Source organism: Doryrhamphus excisus, linkage group LG3 (genome assembly GCF_037039965.1).
Source record: "Doryrhamphus excisus strain RoL-2023G ecotype Guam linkage group LG3, RoL_Dexc_Guam_v1.1, whole genome shotgun sequence".
In the NCBI taxonomy this organism is placed as follows: domain Eukaryota; kingdom Metazoa; phylum Chordata; class Actinopteri; order Syngnathiformes; family Syngnathidae; genus Doryrhamphus; species Doryrhamphus excisus.
In genome coordinates this window covers 6,340,780-6,361,486 of record NC_136359.1, presented here as the reverse complement: position 1 = coordinate 6,361,486, position 20,707 = coordinate 6,340,780, and the positions used below count along the sequence as shown (strand labels likewise).

The window sequence follows — 20,707 nt, the reverse complement described above, 5'->3', positions numbered from 1 at the left end:
CGAATAATGGAGGCCACTGTGCTCATTGGGACCTTCAAAGCAGCAGAAATGTTTCTGTATCCTTCCCCAGATTTGTGCCTCAAGACAATCCTGTCTCGCAGGTCTACAGACAGTTCTTTTGACTTCATGCTTGGTGTTTGTGCTCTGACATGCACAGTCAACTGTGGGACCTTATATAGACAGTTATTATATTTCCAAATCATGTCCAATCAACTGAATTTACTGCAGGTGGACTCCAATTAAGCTGTAGAAAGATCTCAAGGATGATCAGTGGAAAAAAGATGCACCTGAGCTCAATTTTGAGCTTCATGGCAAAGGCTGTGAATACTTATGTAAATGTGATTTTTTTGTTTTCTATTTTTAATAAATTCAAAACATGTCAAAAAAACCTTTTTTCACATTGTCATAATGGAGTATTTTGTGTAGAATTTTGAGGTAAGAGATTAATTTAATACAGTTTGGAATGAGGCTGTAACATGACAAAATGTAGAAAAAGTGAAGCGCTGTGAATACTTTCCGGATGCACTGTACATACATGCATCAGTCACTGTTTTGTAATGTTATTCAGTTTTTATGTTACCTGTGTTTATTATCATAAATTTGCTACTGCCTATGCATTGTGTAATAATAATTACAAAAATATATTTTTCCACAATGTGGTGAATTGCCTGTTCATAGAGCTGCGTGTTTCTCTCGCGAGACCTGGCAACATTTAGACACAGGCGGTGAGGCAGTTAGCATATACGAACGAATCGCAACTTCGACTCGATTCACTCGATAGAGACTTTAAAGTGTTCGATTTGTTCGCTAATGGCGCAGCTCTAATTGTGCAGTGCATGTTTTTTCCCGTATGCTGGTCATCAGTGAGGACAGTCCGTGACGTGATCCGTCATCAGAGGAGTGACTTCACCTGAACGATCGTGGATTCAAACTGGGACATTTTGTAGACTGTTTCTGAAAATCCACCTCCATGCGAGACCGAGGCTAGGCGCGCCTAGCTAGCCGAGGACAGGGGACCGCCGCCGGGGTTACATGAAGTGAGTTTCACCTGGACTGGCTTGGGAGGATGGCGGACAGGGACGTGCACCCGAGGGACTTTCCTGCGCTGCATTCGTCCTCCCCGGACGGTTGTGGAAGGCAGTGTTCCTCTGACGAGAACGGACATGTCGACAGCCCCGATGAGACTCTCTCGCCGACCTCGGTGATATATTTCAAGGAGGCTCTGAGCTCCGCCAACGTGAGGTTCGGAAAGGCTGGGTCGCTGCTGACCTCCTCGCCTCAAAAGTATGACTTCCACATTGAGAGGGTCGACTCAAAACGCAAAAGTGAGTAGAAAGAACGAAACATTTGTACAAATTACCTTTCATACGAAACTTACGGTTTCTATTGTTATGCTAACGAAACATGCTAACATCTTGCATGTGACCAGTCCATGACTTTAAATTACAATGAACGCATATTTTATTTAAATAAGACTTAAAATCTGTCAAACCGATGGAGTGAAAGATAAACTACTATATAAACTTGACAGTAATGTCGTACGGTATGACTAATTCAAGCTAATGTCAACAAGTTGAATCGATCACATGACCATGTCCCGTGTTAGACTTCCTGTTTGTGTTTTTGACGTGAGACAGAAGTGTTTAACTACGTTTCTTTCCTATAACACACAACCTATTTAGGAATTCCACTTCTGAACTCGAATGTATTGGATTTTAGAAGGCGTGGGGGTGTTTTCCATGGAAAAAAATTGAGAAATAGTCTGTTCCGGTGTCAAACTGTAATCACAGCACCGTGATTAAACACAGGCAATGATTAAAGTCACATTTTAACCTTTGTAGCTACTGTATACATGGAAAAATAAGACTAACTTTAATGTTGATTATGTGTTTGCCCACTCCTGTCTCTGACAGAATGCTTATCTGCTGTTCTCTTTATCCACACAACAATAATACCATTAAGGAGTGGGACGGGAGGACACAAATGTTAGCATCTCTAGCATAGCTATGTGGGCATTACGCTCACATTTTAACAGCAACATCATTTGCTGCAGAAAATCAATCTGTTCCAGGGTCAAACTGTAGCCATTCCACAACCTTTATAATCCGTACAGGCAATGTTTTTAAGTAACATACCTGTATTAACTTAAACTAAGTGGGTTAATGTGTTGACGCTCACTGAGCGGAGGTCCTGTGTGAGTAATGGTGTCTCAAGGAGCTAAGCATATCTGATTTCATGTGGCAAAAATGAAGTTGACAGATGCTTTTCAGCGCTCAGGGTGTGTCACGGTCCGTTTATGTGAATGGCAATCAGGAGGAGACGATTACAGCCCGTAATGACATTTGCCTCATAGGAGGCATGTGGTCCTGGTGAGTTCCGACATGGTACACACCGAGGAGGAAAAGCACTAGCGCTAAGCATTTCATTGACGAAGTAAGACCGTAATAAAACATACAATGTCCGCTCTCACTGGGGTGCGGACTGTTGGAATGGGTGTATTTCTAACCCAGTATGAACTTTTACAAACTCAAAGGCACTGCAGCAGTAGCTTCAGTAGCTGACGTTACGTCTTGGTTGTGGCCTGAGACGTTGAGAGAGAGGCGCTGTGTCACTACGCAAGAAAAGTAGTTCTTTGGCGTTTGCGGCGACAATAACAATGTCGATGTACCTTTGTTAGTGCAGGTTTTTATCAAAGACTTTATAGGCAGAAAAGGTGAATCCGGATTGTTATGTATTGTTAGCTGCCTCAAGCTAGCAGTTTTTCACACAGAAAAGTGACAGTCGTCTTGTGTCACATTGTTCCCCCCCAAAAGGGCAGATTTACTATAACATGCTCAAGGAGGATACTATAGCGACCTACTGGGGAGCGAGGGGGTGCTTTGGCGTGGTTCGGTGGCCTGTTTTGTTTTTGCAATAGTGGATTGCGGATCGACCGAGCTAGATGTTACAGTACCCTCTTTATCCTTCATGATATTTGCAACAGTGGAGTGTTCTAGTTCCCCCGCAAGTCCAGTGTTGTTGGACTATAATAATATATATATTTTTTTGACAATTGTTTTTATTGGAGGAATACACGCTTGCTCTTTTCAGCTTTATATGTGTCGCTTTCAAGCGTTCTGGGGGCCAACCACCCTCACCACTATTATTACCCCCTCCCTCTGCCCCCCACTTTTTTTTCTTTACGCATGCACCATCTGCTCACGTGACGCGTGCTGGCTGCCACCCAGCCCTCCTCCACAGTCGGCCATCTTGGTCAACACCCAGTGTGCATCCACGGCGGTGCACAGGCAGAGTGACTTAGCGGAGGAGGGTGGCCTCTCCTTGCAAATCTCTCTCCTGCACAAAAGAGGTCGAGGGGGGAAGGGGCGGAAGAGGAGGAAGAGCTGCGTCTCAGTCAGACTCAAGGAGGTGGAGAGGAGGGTGCAACCCGTTGAGCTCCTCCGCAGACACCTGCTAAAGGAATACTCATCTTTTTTTTTTGTTGTTTCCTTCACGAGGGAATTTTCCCGGAAAGAAAACACCACTGCCCCCCCCCCTCCTAAATCCCTGAACCTGCTGAGTCATCAGCATCATCATCATCATCATCATGTCGGATCTGACGCCTCAGAGCGAGACACCGACTCCCACCACAGACAAGATCACCCAAGCCGCCAGGGAGACCATCTATCTGTGCAACTTCCGCGTGTCCGTCGACGGCGAGTGGCTGTGCCTGCGTGAGCTCAACGACATCTCCCTCACCCCGGACCCCGAGCCCGCCCATGAAGGTAACACGTTACGGGCTCCCCCCGCAAGACAAGGGGGCCGCATCCCAGGGGCGAGGAGTGCAGCTACCTGTGCTTTGAACGTGTGCTCAACAGATGACATCGTGATGTGTAGCGATGACCCTGCAGTTACGGATGCGCTTCTTCCTTCCTTGCTTCCTTCTTCTTCCGCTTGCCACGCCTTCCCACAAATCCCATGCTGGGAAAACAGCTCGGAATGCTTCCTGGGAAACGGCGGCAGCTCCCATTGTGGATGTTATGGGCCAAAAATGTGTTAGCAGTTGTCATTTGTTGTTGCATACCATGGGCAGTTTACCAGTATGTCGTTTTCGATGCTCATTTTGGCCTGGAGTTCTTATTTATTCCTGTCATATGTTCACCCCCCTGCCCCCCAAAAATGTAATCTATTTATTATATCATTTTGATTTCCCCTCATAAATCTCGTAAAATTAAGTTGTTTTTTCTCATTCCACTTTGGACACCCCATGCATTAGAAAGTGTTGTGTCGCCACTTTAGTTGAATGTTTTTCTCAGCTCAGCTGCGGTCACGCATAATTTGTATGTTTTTGTCGTTTTTTTTTTTTTTTAAGGAAGCTCTGTACAGCCATCCTTCGTTTATACTAGCGGTTAATTGATTCCTGATCCGACCAGGATGAATTAATTTCCACAATATAGGATTCAGTGTTAATAAATTGAGTATTTTCTGTCTATGACTTTCTAAATACAGTTTTGATATATATATTAGCAATATTAGAGCCCCGTAGACATGAAATAACACCCCTATAGTCACCTTTGCATTCTTTGTTTGCAGCACATTGCTCAGATCTCATGCAGCAGGGACATGAGGTGGCCGTAAGATTGCGAGCCAACCAGTTATCCTCAAATTTGTTTCTAAACTTAAGAAGCCAAAAACGTAACTTTTTTTATCATTTCGAACATGCCATGATATGTTATGCAGTGTTAATGTAATGTCATTATGGCCGCCTTGTGACCACAATCATTTTTCAATATGTTTTGGCTAACAATGGAAGCGTGATATTGTGAGGGACGGCGGTTGTGTCTTTTGAGTGTCTAAACAACAGTATGAACCTGTCATGTTATCTCTCTCTCTCTCGCGCCTCTGGTCCAGATCCCAAGGACCCCATCACAATCGAGCGCCTCAACCTGATGAACATGGCCAAACTGAGCATCAAGGGTCTGATCGAGTCGGCGCTCAACCTCGGCCGAACGCTCGACTCGGACTACGCGCCCCTGCAGCAGTTTTTCGTGGTGATGGAGCACTGCCTGAAACACGGCTTGAAAAGTAGGATCTTTACGTCTTGTGTCACTAAGTCCTTTAAATCATATCTAGTCGTACGGTTTTGGACTTTTTCTTTTGTGTTTTTAACAAATGCCAGCCAAGAAGACCTTCCTGGGCCAGAACAAGTCCTTCTGGGGGGCCCTGGAGCTCGTGGAGAAGCTGACACCTGAAGCTGGGGAGATAACCGCAAGTGTGAAAGACCTGCCTGGCCTCAAGTGCGTTCATTTCCATTCATATAGGTCACAACATAACCCAAGAAAGAGACTCGTGATTAAAAAAACTTGCTTCATTGGATGACAGAACCCCTTTAGGAAGAGGGCGGGCGTGGTTACGGCTCGCCCTGATGCAGAAGAAGCTCTCTGACTACATGAAGACCATCATCAACAGGAAGGACCTCCTCAGGTTGATCACCCTTTTTCTAAGGAACATTTCCTATATTGTCTTCATTCTCCCGATTAGTTAGCTGGCTTCTTCTTCTGTAGTGAATTCTACGAGCCAAACGCACTGATGATGGAGGAGGAGGGCGCTGTCATCGCTGGACTGCTCGTCGGGCTCAACGTCATTGACGCCAACCTGTGTATGAAAGGGGAAGACCTAGACTCGCAGGTTGGTTGGCGGATTGAGGAGGGTTTAGCTAATAATCTAATATACTTTAGGTATAAAATATAACAGACAAAGGAAGAAGCAGCTTGTTTGCTGCGTCATCATCGCTCATTATGAAGGAATATTAGGGCCTCACATGGGGGATCTTATTATCCAATGATCTTAAAAATCGTATTTTACATGAATCTGGTAGGAATATTAAAAGGGACTTTATTGTCAAAGAGTCAATATTAATAAATTGGATATGTTTGTAGTTATGGCATAGAAAACCTATTTACGATCTTCTACATTTGTTTAACATTATTAGAGCCCTCTAGACATGAAATAACATGCTTAATTTAAGCCAAGAATACATTCAGTTTGCTTAAATATTCATATTTTACCAAATAATAATAAAAGGCCGTATTCAACCACAAAACAGTTATAGTTTTTGTCAGAGATTTTTGAAAAATGTAAGGTTTTTCATTTAGGGAATAACAATTATCATGTGCTTTTTCTTTATGCTTTGGGTAAATAATTAACAGCATTTACAGTATTCTTCTTTAAAAAAAACAAAGTTTTTTTCTTTAATGAAATTGTTATTCTTCTAATTCTATGACACCACAAGTCAAGGATGTCAAGGATTTACTATGAAATTCCCGCTGCAGGTTGGAGTGATTGATTTCTCAATGTACCTGAAAGATGGCGGACACAGCAGCAAGAGTGCAGAAGGGTGAGGCTTGTTTGGCAATAGCGATCATACCAGCAGTACTTTAAAAGCTGTCCCACCGTGACATGCTTGTAAGGAATCTATCCATGTCTGCGCCCCCAGTGACGGTCAGATCACAGCCATCCTGGATCAGAAGAACTACGTGGAGGAGCTCAACAGACATTTGAGGTTTGGTACCTTGCAGTTTTTTTAAAAGTCATAAATAGAACCCAGGCTGATAGTGTGTCTCGCTTGTTAGCGCTTCAGTAAATAACCTCCAGGCCAAAGTGGACGCGCTGGAAAAGTCCAACACAAAGCTAACAGAAGAGGTAAGGATGCTCTGCTGTGAAATGAATAGAAGGGCTAATTGGAGCACGGTGTTACGTAGCGTGTGATGTTTTCCTGTGCAGCTAGCGGTGGCCAACAACAGGATCATCACGCTACAAGAAGACGTGGAGAGAGTGAAGGAAGAGAGCTCGTATCAGCTGGAGTCCAACAGGAAGGTGAAGTCTCCTTCATCTTTTGCAGCAAACGTCAATCTCGTTTTGTCGGCCTTTTCAGGTCTGTTGTTTGTTGTTTCAGGCATTGCGAAGCAACTCCACATCAGATGGTCCAGCGCTGGGCGAAACACGCAAGCAGCTCAAAGAGGAAACGCTCCTTCGACTGGTAAGTGTCCTGCTCCTCGGACGAGCGCTGATTGGACAGGCTGTGAGATGGCTGATCCGACTGTGGCGCAGGATGTGGAGAAGGAGCTGGAGGTGCAGATCGGCATGAAGCAGGAGATGGAGCTCTCCATTAAGATGCTGGAGAAGGACATCTGCGACAAGCACGACGCTCTGATGGAGCTCCGACAGCAGCTGGAAGACCTCCGCATCATCAACCAGCAGCTCAGCCACAAGTCACAGGTTGGGCTGCTCGGGCGGGGGGGGGGGGGTAGACAAGTGCGAACCCTGAATTTAACAGAATAGAAGACTGACATTGCGTTTATATGTTTATAAAAGCAATTCATCGTTAAGACGGCACTCACAATCAGTAGGGTTCTTGCAGGGACCGGTAGGAGCCACACCTGAAGGTCTGAAGATGAGCTCATTAAAAAAAATTATGATATAAAATTAATAGTGGCGAAAAAGTAATACCTAAATTATTTATTATTATAAAAATAAGAAATATACAATGGTCCCTCGCTAAATTGCTCCTTCACTCTTCAAAAAAATAAACAAACGGGCAAACACAAACCAAAGCAAAATTAAACATTTTGGATGTTAACCAAAAAATATGCTAACCGAGGCGAATGTTAACCAAGGTACCCCTGTGATAACACGGGCCACAACCCACCCACGACAAGCTAATTCTCAACTTTCCTGTCACCCCGGCAGTGAGGCCTTCTGGGGAACACATTTACTGTGACACAAGCGTAAAATCCGCCATTCCGATATATTGATGAGATAATAGCTACTGCAGTAAGTACGCTGTCCAGACAAGGAAATGCTAACATCTTATTTATGTCTAATATGTCTTATTTTCTCTGATTATGTCTACTATATTTGTTAATACAAATGTGACGGTGACTATAGGGGTGTTATCTTGTGTCTAGAGGGCTCCAATAATGTTAAAAACCATACTTGGAAGGTTGTAAACAAGTTTCCTATGCCATAACTACTAAAATATTCCATTTATTGATGTTGAAACCTAATTCATTATCGCAGTTAGGTTTTTAACCAATTAACCGCACCAAATGAGGGAGGACTGTGGTCCGTTTACTAAAAAGAAGGTCAAGTTGAGCTCGGCGAAGGTGCGCTATGCTGCGCCTCAAAGGTTGACTCACAGCCGACTCTCCGGTTTCTTCCTCTCAAGAGCGCCGAGGCAGGCTCCAAGCAGAAGAGCGACGTCATCGCTCGGCTGGAGGACAAAATCAACCAGATGTCGGGCACGGTCAAACAGATGGAGAGCAGGTGAGCATCTGCTTGGCTTCACATCGCAGTGTCACCACTTTTTTAGCTTAAAACATTCTGTTGTTGTCTCCTTCATCACCTCCTCCATCTTTTCTTTTCTTTATTTTATTTTATTTTTTATTTTTTTAAATTTCTAATGCTACCGTCAGTGAGAAGCATTTGGTGATGCAGGCTAGAAACCTCAATTCGGCTGCAGAGAAGCTCCTCCAGCTTCAGCAGTAGTAGAAGAACCAACGCCAACCAATCTTCAAGCCCCACTAATGTAGACATAACCAGACTAGGGAGTTAACTTTCCGTAAAAACCCCATAAAACGTCTTTCCACCAGCTTCAGCTTTGAGTAGAGTGGACTCAGTACATCTTTTAAGCTCTTCCTTGTGTTCTCCGACCTTTTTTCCTTTTAAAAACACGAGCGGGTTCACGCTTCTTCCTGTTGGAGGACCTGCGGCCTTCCGGACGGTCTGTGCTCATTAGCGCTGACTTGCGAAAAGGCGGGGCTTTGCGTCGGTGTCGATCCAAAGAGCAGGAAGGGGGGAGGAAGTGAAGGAACGGCAAGAGTATAATGTATGGATTTGGTGTATGTGAACATTGTCGTCGTAACCATTAGGCTAATAAAACAATCAACAAAAGCAGCTTTTTGTTTTTTCAGTTGTTTTTTCTTTTTATATTGTGTTGTTTTTGCATCCCGCCTCCTCCGCTTCCCCCTCCAACCAGATGCAAGCAGGCCGAGCGGGACAAGGAGGCGGCGCTGGAGGCCAACCGCCTCTTCAAGCTGGAGTTTGGAGACAAGATAGAGAGCCTGCAAGCGGAGGCGGAGCAGCTCCGGAGACACAGGTGAGCCCTTGGCTCCTTGGAAGTACAGCGGAACCTTGGTTAGCGTCATTAATTTGGTGCAGAAGGTCCAACTTTAACCAAAACGGATGCTAACTGAAGCAATTTTTCCCATAAGAAACAATAGTTTTATGATTGTAGTCTGGCATGCAGAAAACTGGAAATGCTGGAAATGCACAATAATTATGACGTCATGCCCATAAATCAGATATCATTAAAAATAACTTATTTTTAAAAACTCTGCAATGAGGCAAGATTATCTGTACTGTGCAGATGAGCAAATTGAGCGCTCCTTTTTCCACCTGTCCATGACTGCCCTTTTTGGATGATTTATCGGCACATTGATAAGATCTGTCTTTATTTGTCCCTTAGTGGGGAAATTTGCAACAATTTAATACACATACTTACGCTAGTTCTGTCCGCTCTCCTTGGGATGGCTGGGTCTTCCAGCACAGGATGGCTGCGTCTTCCAGCACAAGATGTGTGCTCCAGTCCACGGGTTAAAAATCCAGACGGCAAACCAGCATCTTGTTGAGTCTTGGGAGCTAGGTATCCACTAAGACGAGCGCTTAGAAAAGAAGTTTGGGTGGTGTTTTAAATCATCGAAATAGGGCAAGATACTGCAACTATTACATGTTATCATCAGTGTACGTGTTATTGCATGATCACAGCATGTACGTCAAACCTTGCAACGTTGATAGAGGTTTATTTCATAGTGGAAATAGTTGTATCCCAATGACACCATTGTTAGCTCATATTAACTAATTTTCGTGCGTTAGAACGCACAGAAAAGGGAAAGAAATGCGTTCATGTTTCGCAAAAATAACATTCACTTTCCAAGGAAGACATTTTGCATGCTAGTTGTACCAAATACTCCCCGATGAGGGGGCGACAAGCCACCGGAAACGTCGGCGCAGTTTGAAAAGTGCAAAGGGTTTGCCACAGACCTCTGTGGCGCCACACCTACTGCTCGGAGCGTGTGCCTGATTACAGTGCACCTTAGGGGGCCACACCATAAGGCTCCTCTCCCTCTATACTAAGCTTCTCGTGATAGTTGTGATGTAGTAGTAGTAATGTCATGATATTTGATTCAGACGAAACATTTGGTCAAATCCTAATTTGTTCCAGTCCTTCTAAACGCTAGGTGTGCAGAAACTGCACTTAAATCTATTCTGAAGTACAAAAGTACAGGCATCAGATTAAAATGCATCACATAATCAGTTCAGTTTTTGTTTATAATTTTTGTTTATTATTCTTTTATTTTCATTCATTCATTCATTTTCTACCGCTTTTCCTCACGAGGGTCACGGGGTGCTGGAGCCTATCCCGGCTGTCTTCGGGCGAGAGGCGGGGTACACCCTGGACTGGTGGCCAGCCAATCACAGGGCACATATAGACAAACAACCATTCACACTCATATTCATACCTATGGACAATTTGGAGTGGCCAATTAACCTAGCATGTTTGTGAAATGTGGGAGGAAACCGGAGTTATTATTTTATTTTATTTATTTATTTTAATCTCCACTAAACGGCATGTTTTACTGGACTTGTCCTGAGTCTCAAGAAACTTTTGTCTCTTCTCCAAGAGTTCCAAAAATAACCCATAAGTGATGTTCTCCTTCCTCCAGTTCCTATTTGGAGGTGGAGCTGAGGAGAGAGCGAGAGCGCCCCCTGACGCCCAGACAGCCCAGCACGCCTCAGGGGGAGAGGAAGCAGCCTGAGAGCATCCCCAAAGTACACACCACCACGCTTTGGAACATGGCGGCATACAGCATCACATCACATTGACTTGTTCTTTGTCTTCTCCCAGCCGGGCTCCGTGTCTCCGCCGGGGACAACGGAGGGCCACGCCACACCAGACGACAAGACCAGCCTGAGCTCCAGCTTGTATGCACTTCCAGTGTAACTTCATGTTGATTATATGAAACCGTGTTGGACACTGTTTGTGTCTTCCTCTTTAAGGTCCTTGTGTCCCTCCGAGGATGAGGAGGTGAGCTTGGCGTGACGTCCTCGCTATGTTGTCTAAGAAGCGATGTTGTTAAGGCTGAATTACATCGTGCTGTTGCTGTTGTACAGGACGAGTCTTTTGTGGAGATCAGTCAGCCTTCCATGTGCGGCATGTGCGAGCTGGACGACTCGCTCCTAAAGACAAAGGTACCGCACCATGAATGCAAATGTTTTATTTTGGTAGCTAAGATGAGCACACATGACACTACATTATTGTAACACACGGGGTCATGAATCACATACTCTAAATCAGTGATTTTCAACCACTGTGCCGCGGCACACTAGTGGACCTTGAGAAACCGTCAGGTGTGCCGTGAGGAATTATCCAATATCACTTTTTATAATTAACATTTATTAATCATCATTTCTAAATGTGTCAATAGCCATTATGTCAATAGTATACATGGACCCAAATATTCCAATTGCATTTGGTTTATTTGCTCAAACGGAAAGAATTGAACAGGGATGGAATATTCCTTTAACCAATCCGATTGAGGTATCTTGTACCCGCTCAAACGGAAAGTTGTCAGGGTGCGTTCTTCTTCGTGGTGTTTTTCTTCTTCTGTTGTTTATTGGCGGTTGGCAAGCAGCTTTCGTGTGCATTACCGCCATCTGTGGAACAGAATCTAAACCCTTCTATACTTTATTCACAAGTGCAGTTTTATTAAAAAAGACAATATATATTTATATAAAACATGTCCTGAGTTTAATTATAAAATATTAGCAAGATTGAATTTTAGCTTTTCCTGTTTAAATTTATCCCGGGTGCGTTCTTTCAGCGCATGCTCAGATATGACGTAACACGCAGATCCAGACGTTTTTCACTTTTAAAAATGGAGGCCAGCAATCGGCACTGGACTAAGCAAAGTTTGTTTTTGATTCAAACTAAATTTCAAGACTGGACAGACGAAAAACTGTCAATACGGAGTTATTCCATCAAGTGGAAGAAAAACTCGGGTGAAGCCAGTATCACGTGATGTTGATGTTTAACTGGGCATGCCCTATTGACTATTCTGGTTGATTTTCACGGCGCATGTAGACAAGAGATTGGAATATTCCTTTCTATGGATACCATTGTTTCCCGAAAGGTCATTCGGAAAGAGAAAAAGTGGTCATGTAAAAACGTGGCTACTGTGGAGTGTCTGTGGTGTAAAGACTGGCAGAGCAATGTAATATTGGTCCGTGTGGCAACACCTACCTTGTTCCTCCGATAGACTTATTGGTGCACGTGTGAGGTCGTGGTGACATTTTGTAACATTTTTGGTTAGTGGTGTGCCACAAGATTTTTTCAATGTAAAAAACGTGCCGTGGCTCAAAAAAGGTTGAAAAACACTGCTCTAAATAATGAAAAGCTTGCGCACAGTATGTCCTTTTTTCTGTTAAAACTAAAATATTACGTTAAAGTAGAATTTTTTACCTGAAAAAAAACTTCTACACTTTCCATATCAAATATTCTAAGATTATTTTAGTTTTAGAATTTTTTTTTTTTTCTACTGAAAATTCCAGTGGAAAATACAAACAAACCATGCATCTCACAAAACAGAAAACATTTTTTTTAAAAGCCTTGAGTTGATTCACATTGTGGAAAGGACTGCAGAGTACGATGTATGAATGCACGTGTAATGATGGCGGTGATGTTGCTGTCGCAGAGGCAGTGTAAGAACTGCAGCGGCGTGTTCTGCGAGAGCTGCGTGTCCAACGAGCTGCCGCTGCCATCGTCTATCTTGCCCGAGGTTGTGTGCAGCGCCTGCTACTCTCTCTTGCTGCAGCAGTACGCCTCCACGCCGTCGTAAAACACGCCGACGGGCCTCCTCCCCCGAACTGGAACCGCAACACTGCACTTTTCTTGACACGACTACTCCAAAGATGATCTTGCGGCCATATCACAGTATTAGATCTCACATTTCACCTAGATATAATATTGGAATGAAAGACACACATCACAGTAAGTAGATGCATTCTGCTACCAGGATGAAAGATGTTTCATTAAAAAAGTATGACTTTCAACAATTATACATACACTAATGATCAATGAAAAACATGTATTGAACTAAGCAAATGTGGAACTACACGGCTTTCATTAGAGCGGATGCTTAAAATAAATCATCAATGCCAAATAATAATCCAGAAGCAACATTTTGGTAGCAGTTCACTTTTCAAAACAAGCCCTCAAAATCCTTTCATCTTGGTTACAACTGCTGTGTACTCTAATAGCTTTATTGGAGCAATGCATTGATTCATATCACATGAAAGTGTTTCTGCAATAAAGCCTCTTTTGTGTCTCATCTGGAAATTTCAAATGATTTTCATGTGTGATGTATGGTTATTGATCGTTTAGGTTCGTACACTACATACAAAATAACTACCACTGTACGTGACGTCACAGAAGCGCTGTCGTAAAAATTCGCTAAAAGAGGAAGTGACGTAGTGCATTCCCCGTACGTATTGCTTAGCGGCAAGCGGAGAGAAATAAACATGGCGGCTCCCATCAGTACATGTGGGACCTTATGGAAGCCCTGAAATTCTTTCTTAGAGGAAGCTGATGGTAGCTGATGAACAGGCTAGACTGAGAGAGTGAAGGCGGTGCGTTCAGCATTATTAGCACTACATGGCCCGTGATAACGGCGTTACTTTTTTCAGTAACGGGTAATCTAATTACTTATAATGTCAGCATAACGCCGTTACCATTTTCGACACGCCGTTACTGAAGCCGCATAAAAATCACCGACTTCATAACTAATTTGCAGAACCGTGAGAGTGTTGCAGACGGGGGGCGAGATAACCACATAAGCAATGAGGATTGGCTCAGGTTTTAGTAAAATTGCGTCTTCAGCCAATCAGAGAACTTGAGTGGGCGGGTGTTTACAGCACATAAGCAACGAGGATTGGCTAAAGTTTAGTAAGATTGCGTCTTCAGCCAATCAGAGAACTTGTGTGGGCGGGTGTTTAGATCACATAAGCAATGAGGATTGGCTCAGGTTGTAGAAAAATTGCGTTTTCAGCCAATTAGAGAGCTTGGGTGGGCGGGTGTTTAGAGCACATAAGCAACAAGGATTTGCTAAGGTTTTAGTAAAATTGCGGTGTCAGCCAATCACAGAACTTGGGTGGGTGGGTGTTTAGAGCACGTCTAAACAGCGTTTTGCCAAACGGAAGTACAGCCACTACTGTAACCTCGTTGATGTCAAAGGTAAACTATACATTATGTCCCCGGAAAAAAAAATGTCCACGTCATCTGCACATATTGGACTCCCTGTGGCACCTCCTTTATCATTCCTAGCATAGGTGTAGAAAAAAGTAAGATGGACACATGTGAAGGGATGTATTTTTTTATATTACCATTTAATGTGGTACATAAATAAACATATCGGAGTCTTGTGCTTGCAGTGTCGGCACTTGACTGAAAAAGAGGGGGGAAAAACATCTTCAAATGTTTTCATCGGTGACAAAAGGAATCAAAAGCAAAGAAATACAATTCCTCACCCGTTTTTTTTTCCAAGCAGACAGGGTCTGTTCTGTTTTCACCTTTCGTTGTTAGAATCAGAGTTCAGGAACAATTCAATGTATCGTCCTCCTGGTTTACAAAAACAAAAACATTGGCATCCATTGGTATATGGAGGACCAAAACTGCCAAAATAATAAATAAATAAAAGTGGAAATAAAAACAAAAATTAAAAAAAAGAAAAAAATTAAATACAAAAAAAATAAATATAAATGGAAATAAAAACAAAAATAATTATTTTTTAATTTTTGAATCTTGTTTTTTATTTTTGTATTTATTTTTGCTTTTATTTATTTATTTATTTATGTATATATTTTTTATTTTTGTTTTTATTTCCATTTATATTTATTTTTTGTATTTAATTTTTTGATTTTTTTTTCATTTTTGTTTTTATTTTCACTTTTATTTATTTATTATTTTGGCAGTTTTGGGCCTCAGAAATGCAGAAGGAAAAACTATTCAAATGAGGGGGCGGTCCTAAGTGTGTCTTGGGTTGAACTGTTCGCCTATTGGTTGATCGACATGTGAGTGCGAAAATCAACTAGGTATGCCACAGCAAGAGGAAGTCACCACACCACTCTCGTCCGATTCGTCCGAAGTTGAAGCTTGTGAAAGCAGAAAGTAAAGAAAGAGTCAACACACCTGAACTGGAATTAAGTAAAAGCGTAACACATCAGCTGTTTCATACTTACCACGTTCCAAATCATCCAAACGATTGGCAGCGTCCCTGAGAAGCTCGGACACCGACTTCCTGGTGGACCCCGCCATTATTGTCCCGGTAAATTTATACTTTTCTCCCTGTATACTTCCTCTTGCTGTGGCCGTTTGCAGGCATACCTAGTCCATTTTCGCACTCACATGTCGATCAACCAATAGGCGAACAGTTCAACCCAAGACACACTTAGGACCGCCCCCTCATTTGAATAGTTTTTCTATGAGGACCAAAACTGCCAAAATAATAAATAAATAAATAAATAAATGTGAACATAAAAACAAAAATCAAAAAATTAAATACAAAAAAATAAATATAATTGGAAATAAAAACAAAAAATATATATATACATAAATAAATAAATAAATAAATGAATGCAAAAATAAATAAAAAAATTAAAAACAAGATTCAAAAATTAAAAAAAATATATTTTTGTTTTTATTTCCATTTATATTAATTTTTTTAGATTTAATTTTTAAATTTTTTTTTTCATTTTTGTTTTTATTTCCACTTTTATTTATTTATTTATTTATTATTTTGGCAGTTTTGGTCCTCCATATTGGTAACCTCTTGGTGTACTTCTTTTTAATTAACTCCACTAGATGACAGCAACTCTACTCCCATCTCAGCCGCTTGTATCCGCAAACTCGTTATTTTGGTCACAACCCAAAGCTCATGACCATAGGCGAGGGTGGGGACATGGATCGAACGGTAAAATGAGAACTTTGCCTCTCGGCTCAGCTCTCTTTTCACCACGACGTTCACCGGAAACAGGCTCCACTTACTGCTGGCAACGTGAACCAAGCTCCTGCTGCGTTCGTACAAGGACCGGATGGCACGTAGTAGCGCACCACCCAATCTGGATCTAATATTTTACTGACCAATTCATTTCCCATGCATTAGTTTTACTGTAAAATATATTAAAATCATATTAAAATGTACGTTGGTGTCATGTTCTGCTGCTCAGGCGGCAGTCCCATGCAGCCCACCACCATCTCACCTATGTGCATTCTATCGTGAGACATGGCCGCCACGGCGTCCTCATGACAGCTGAAGTAAACGTCAGCCTCGCCACTGGGCCTCCCGTCGGGACCGAGCTCCAGCTGGATCTTGGACACAGAGAGCGGGGAGAAGAACTGTAGGAGACAAGAACATATTTGAAAGAATAGAAGCACTGTAACATTGCTGTTGGGGGGGTTTGGTTTCTTTGTTTGTGACCTTAATGATGTCTTCTCCAGAAGCATGGAAAGGAAGTCCTCTCAAGTGGACGAGATGTGATGCCAGGCCGGAAGTCTTAGAAGGTCCTGATGCAGTAGCTGTAGCAAAGGTAACACTCTTTTGGTCATATTAAACATCTGCAGCAGTATATTATTACAATTTTCATCTACTAAAGATTGTTTTTTATTGGTATTATTTGGTTTTTTTACTATTTGATATATTTCTATAGTACTACACTATGCTATGATAATTATTTTTGGTCTTTTCCAGACATGTTTGAAATAATAATTGGGTGACGGTAAGAAAAGACGTCTAACCAGGTCTGATGGCGGAGTGTCCAGCAGGGACTCTCTTGTTGGCGTCTCGGCCTTGTGAGGGCGAACTCCTCCACCTTGACTGCAGTTCTTGGCTTGTACTTGGAAACACTTCGATGTATCTGTCACGGCGCAAGACGCGTCACTTGAATGCAACAGCACGGGAGAAACGTGTGAGACTACCTTTCCCCGATGAGCTCTCGGTCTCTCCGCAGGGCTTCGTCGGCTGCTTCCTGCGTGGAAAACCAGACGAAGGCTTCCCCCGAGTTCCTTCCTCTGTGGTTCGTGATCACGGTGATGCCTTTGTCCATGATCTCCAAACCTTAAATAAGTACAGTAAACACATTTAACTAACTTACATTAACTAAGCGTTTGCAGGTTCATGTCCTTACCGGAAAAGAAGTGGGCGATGTCACTCTCTGTGCTGGTGAAGGGGAGACCACGGAGCCGGACCACCCGAGTGTCGGCGGGGAACTGAGTCGCCTTCTTCAAAATGTCTTCGGCATCACTGTCTGTTATTTCGTATACTGTGAAGGAAGGAGCAGAACGTCAGGCACACATTGGCACACAATACAAGCTGTCCTTTCATCGTATTGACAGCTGCTGTTTCCAATGTTTTGGTCAGCTTTTGGGGCCACCCGAGGGGGTAAAATTATTAGAAACAGCTCTCAGCATGATGCCGTTTCTTTGTTTATTAGCAGGACCGCATAAAAACTACTAACCTGGTTTTCTACCATATATTGTGGAGGGGTGGCGCCTGGGCGAAGTAAGAATGTTGTCGATTTTGAACCAGGTTTGGTTAAAGGACAATGAATCAGGAAATAACATTTTGATGTTCTTTTTTAAATAACATTTTCATTTTATTTTGAGAATTACAAAAAATAAACTAAATTAAGCCAGATTTTTCACGGCGGTCTAGTGGTTAGCGCGCAGACCTCACAGCTAGGAGGACCAGGGTTCGATTCCACCCTCGGCCATCTCTGTGTGGAGTTTGCATGTTCTCCCCGTGCATGCGTGGGTTTTCTCCGGGTACTCCGGTTTCCTCCCACATTCCAAAAACATGCTAGGTTAATTGGCGACTCCAAATTGTCCATAGGTATGAATGTGAGTGTGAATGGTTGTTTGTCTATATGTGCCCTGTGATTGGCTGGCCACCAGTCCAGGGTGTACCCCACCTCTCGCCCAAAGACAGCTGGGATAGGCTCCAGCACCTCCGCGACCCTTGTGAGGAAAAAGCGGTAGAAAATGAATGAATGAAACCAGATTTTTTTCTCTTTGACCACATGTATTAACAAGTCAGAACCAATGTTGTACTGACAAAAAGGCACAAATTGTTTAGCCGGCATTAAATGGAGCTGACTAGTTCATTGTTACCAACAGTACAGCAAGTGTAGCGCATGCAGAGACCGATAAAGCTGATGGATGACATCAGGAGGTTGCCTACAGCCACACAGCTCTTGCATTGGACAATTAGCGTACCTAATGATGTGTAGAAAGGAGCGTAAAAAGCCAACCTTCCACGTAGCGAGGTCCGAGGTACTGTCTGTGCTTCTCCAGGGCTTTTCTCACGTCCTCCTCGTGCTCCAGCTCGACGAAGGCGCGTCCCGTCGGCCTACCATTACCGTCCACGGTCATGTGGATGCCTGACGCACCATCGCGGATCCGGCACTCTGAAGCACACACGTTAGATCTTACTTTGGGTACTTTCTGTCGCATGCATGCAGTCAGCACTCTCACCTGAGAAGAAGTGGACGATGTCCTGGACCGTGCACGTCCACGGAAGACCTTTGACCTGGATGATGTACAGATCCTTCTTCTCGGGCTGCACGTCAGCCTCGTACACTGGCAGGGGAGGATATTCTTCTTCCTCATAAGGTGCCTGAAACATACGTATCTACCTGGTTATAACACGACTTTTCTATAATGCTCGGAAGCCATCTCATGTGGTGCAGGTGTACCTAATGTTGTGTCCTGTGAGTGTATGTTTACATACGCGACTCTAGCTAGGTTGATGCTAACCTTGTTGCACAGGCTGCGCTGGGTGGTCCATAAGGTGGGCTGAAGACCCCGAAGAGAGTCCGTCCGGGTCTTGGACGTCCATGCGGACCTTGGGATGAAACCACACCTGGTGGCTAGACCCGCAGAGGGGGTTACCTGACTCACCGCCACACACCTACGTAGTAGCGTCAACACTGACCTAAAGCTCCGAGACATGCTAGCATCGAATCTGGAGTGGCTTGAAAAGATTCAAACACAACAGAACAACAAAAAAAGACACCTATTGTCTGGCATGTATGGCATTAATCTAAACAAGAGCCAATTTGTTTTCAATTTAAGGGGTAGAATCTCCTCACGTGGGTAAGTCAAGGACGACAGGCGAGTCAAACGGAAATTACTTTCGATATCCGGTAAGAATTTTCAAAATAAAACTTCGCCAACCCGCGTGAAAAGAAGCATTCGCTTTATGTTCAAGAACATAACTTGATTCAATGTAGCGACAAATTACATTAGCAGCTGAACAATCCATCATGTTACGTGTATCGTCAACCACGCTGTGGCTTTTATTTATAATTAGCACGTTGCAATAAAGTGATGTATTTACTATTTCCTCTGTTAGAGTGACATCTCGCATGTATAGTGCCATCTAGCGGTTTGGATGCTTTAAGAAAACTACTGTATGCTGCAATGTACGTATATTTGTGTGTGATCTGACCACGTATTGTTGAACAATCGCTAAACATGAGAAAAAAATCTAAAGAAATAGTAATGGTATTTCAAACATGTTTTACAAAACATAATAAAAACATAATAAATAATATATAGTGATAGATAGATAGCTTATTCTGTAATGGAAAGAATAATTGTGGGTGTAAGAACTGACATAAAAAAATACAGATTATATAATTAAATAATACGTCGGTTAAGAAAAATACAGGAGTAAAAACTGACATTGCACAGTATAATGAACAATAATTATTGATAATAATAAATGAATCAATTAATCATAAATGATATCAAACACTGTTGTATTACCTCCATAAACCTTGTAAACGCCATACGCATGTTTCTTAAACTGGTCATCTTTGCGCAGTTTGTTCTATAATTTCACTACACATATTGATATGCTAACATTTTTAGCATTGTGCAAGCAAGCAGTACTTCTCTGTTCCCCGCCCGCATTTCTCACTCCACCCTTATTTTCTCTTCTGCTTTATGTATTTTTGTTCACCCACTTCCTCCACTCACCTACTCACAATCGTTTCTCCTCCTTTGCCCCCCTAGTTACATGCCTGACTCACACAACAAATTCACAGCTACCATGGAGAGCTTGAAAATGCAAAAAGTAGAAATGGGGTGGGACAAAAATAAATTAGACTAAGAAATGCACTGCAAAGAAGCATTAAAGGGGACCTTTGATGGTTTTTCCACTTTTTTGACCTATAAACGATAAACAATAACAAGGTTTCAGATAATGACGTTTGCACATTTGGAAGTAGACTTCCTTATATGGGCGTTCCCGGGTACAAGCTGTATAAGGTATTGGCTGTGCAAGATGAGTGGGACCAATCACAGGGGAGTGGGCGTGCCCAGAGGCAGACCGTTATGGAAATCCAGCTGGAAGGTGCAGATTCTGGAAGATCTAGAAAGCTTTCTGTGCGGGTTATCATGTGTAGCTGCTCTATAGGAGTCCACAACTCAATACAAAGGGCTGAAAATGAGCATAATAACAGCCTTTTGACATATTGTCTGAGAAAAACGCGGTGCTGTGCAAATAAAGTTTATAAACTTTATTTGCACAGCGTTTTGACACTTGCTTGCTTT

At 42.8% G+C, this 20,707-nt stretch overlaps 2 protein-coding genes across 5 annotated transcripts; one reads left to right on the top strand and one right to left on the bottom strand.

Annotated features, from left to right (window-relative positions):
• The first annotated feature begins 710 nt into the window (after window positions 1–710).
• On the top strand, window positions 711–13,443 carry rufy3 (RUN and FYVE domain containing 3). 4 transcript variants are annotated; one of them, XM_058069748.2, is made up of 18 exons: window positions 711–1,325; window positions 4,891–5,064; window positions 5,159–5,276; window positions 5,362–5,463; window positions 5,544–5,667; window positions 6,312–6,376; window positions 6,476–6,541; window positions 6,612–6,681; window positions 6,763–6,855; window positions 6,935–7,018; window positions 7,090–7,257; window positions 8,207–8,304; window positions 9,017–9,136; window positions 10,764–10,869; window positions 10,946–11,022; window positions 11,098–11,125; window positions 11,212–11,289; window positions 12,792–13,442. In XM_058069748.2, the coding sequence occupies exons 1-18, from the start codon at window positions 1,067–1,069 to the stop codon at window positions 12,933–12,935; spliced, it is 1,974 nt and encodes a 657-aa protein (XP_057925731.2). In that variant the 5' UTR covers window positions 711–1,066; the 3' UTR covers window positions 12,936–13,442. The 4 variants fall into 4 exon arrangements, with proteins under 4 accessions (XP_057925731.2, XP_057925733.2, XP_057925732.2 ...); XM_058069749.2 differs by lacking the exon at window positions 711–1,325 and adding an exon at window positions 3,244–3,764 and having other exon boundaries at window positions 12,792–13,443; XM_058069750.2 differs by lacking the exons at window positions 9,017–9,136; window positions 10,764–10,869; window positions 10,946–11,022; ... (1 more) ...; window positions 11,212–11,289; window positions 12,792–13,442 and adding an exon at window positions 8,454–8,606 and having other exon boundaries at window positions 716–1,325.
• Window positions 13,444–14,454: 1,011 nt separating this feature from the next.
• grsf1 (G-rich RNA sequence binding factor 1) lies at window positions 14,455–19,302 on the bottom strand. The gene is made up of 10 exons (XM_058069758.2): window positions 18,905–19,302; window positions 18,623–18,764; window positions 18,400–18,555; window positions 17,278–17,412; window positions 17,069–17,207; window positions 16,889–17,007; window positions 16,572–16,669; window positions 16,354–16,489; window positions 14,623–14,713; window positions 14,455–14,539 (listed from the first exon to the last, which is right to left on the bottom strand). The coding sequence occupies exons 1-9, from the start codon at window positions 19,097–19,099 to the stop codon at window positions 14,661–14,663; spliced, it is 1,173 nt and encodes a 390-aa protein (XP_057925741.2). The 5' UTR covers window positions 19,100–19,302; the 3' UTR covers window positions 14,455–14,539; window positions 14,623–14,660.
• Window positions 19,303–20,707: the final 1,405 nt, after the last annotated feature.

Excerpts from the sequence above, each read along its gene's own strand:
- rufy3 (XM_058069748.2), top strand. The coding sequence starts at position 1,067 with ATGGCGGACAGGGACGTGCACCCGAGGGACTTTCCTGCGCTGCATTCG. Across the intron at positions 6,542-6,611 it reads GAGCTCAACAGACATTTGAG|CGCTTCAGTAAATAACCTCC; the intron begins GTTTGGTACCTT and ends CTCGCTTGTTAG. Across the intron at positions 6,682-6,762 it reads ACACAAAGCTAACAGAAGAG|CTAGCGGTGGCCAACAACAG; the intron begins GTAAGGATGCTC and ends TTTCCTGTGCAG.
- grsf1 (XM_058069758.2), bottom strand. The coding sequence starts at position 19,099 with ATGTCTCGGAGCTTTAGGTCAGTGTTGACGCTACTACGTAGGTGTGTG. Across the intron at positions 18,765-18,904 it reads AGCGCAGCCTGTGCAACAAG|GCACCTTATGAGGAAGAAGA; the intron begins GTTAGCATCAAC and ends CGTATGTTTCAG. Across the intron at positions 17,208-17,277 it reads CATCGCCCACTTCTTTTCCG|GTTTGGAGATCATGGACAAA; the intron begins GTAAGGACATGA and ends TACTTATTTAAG.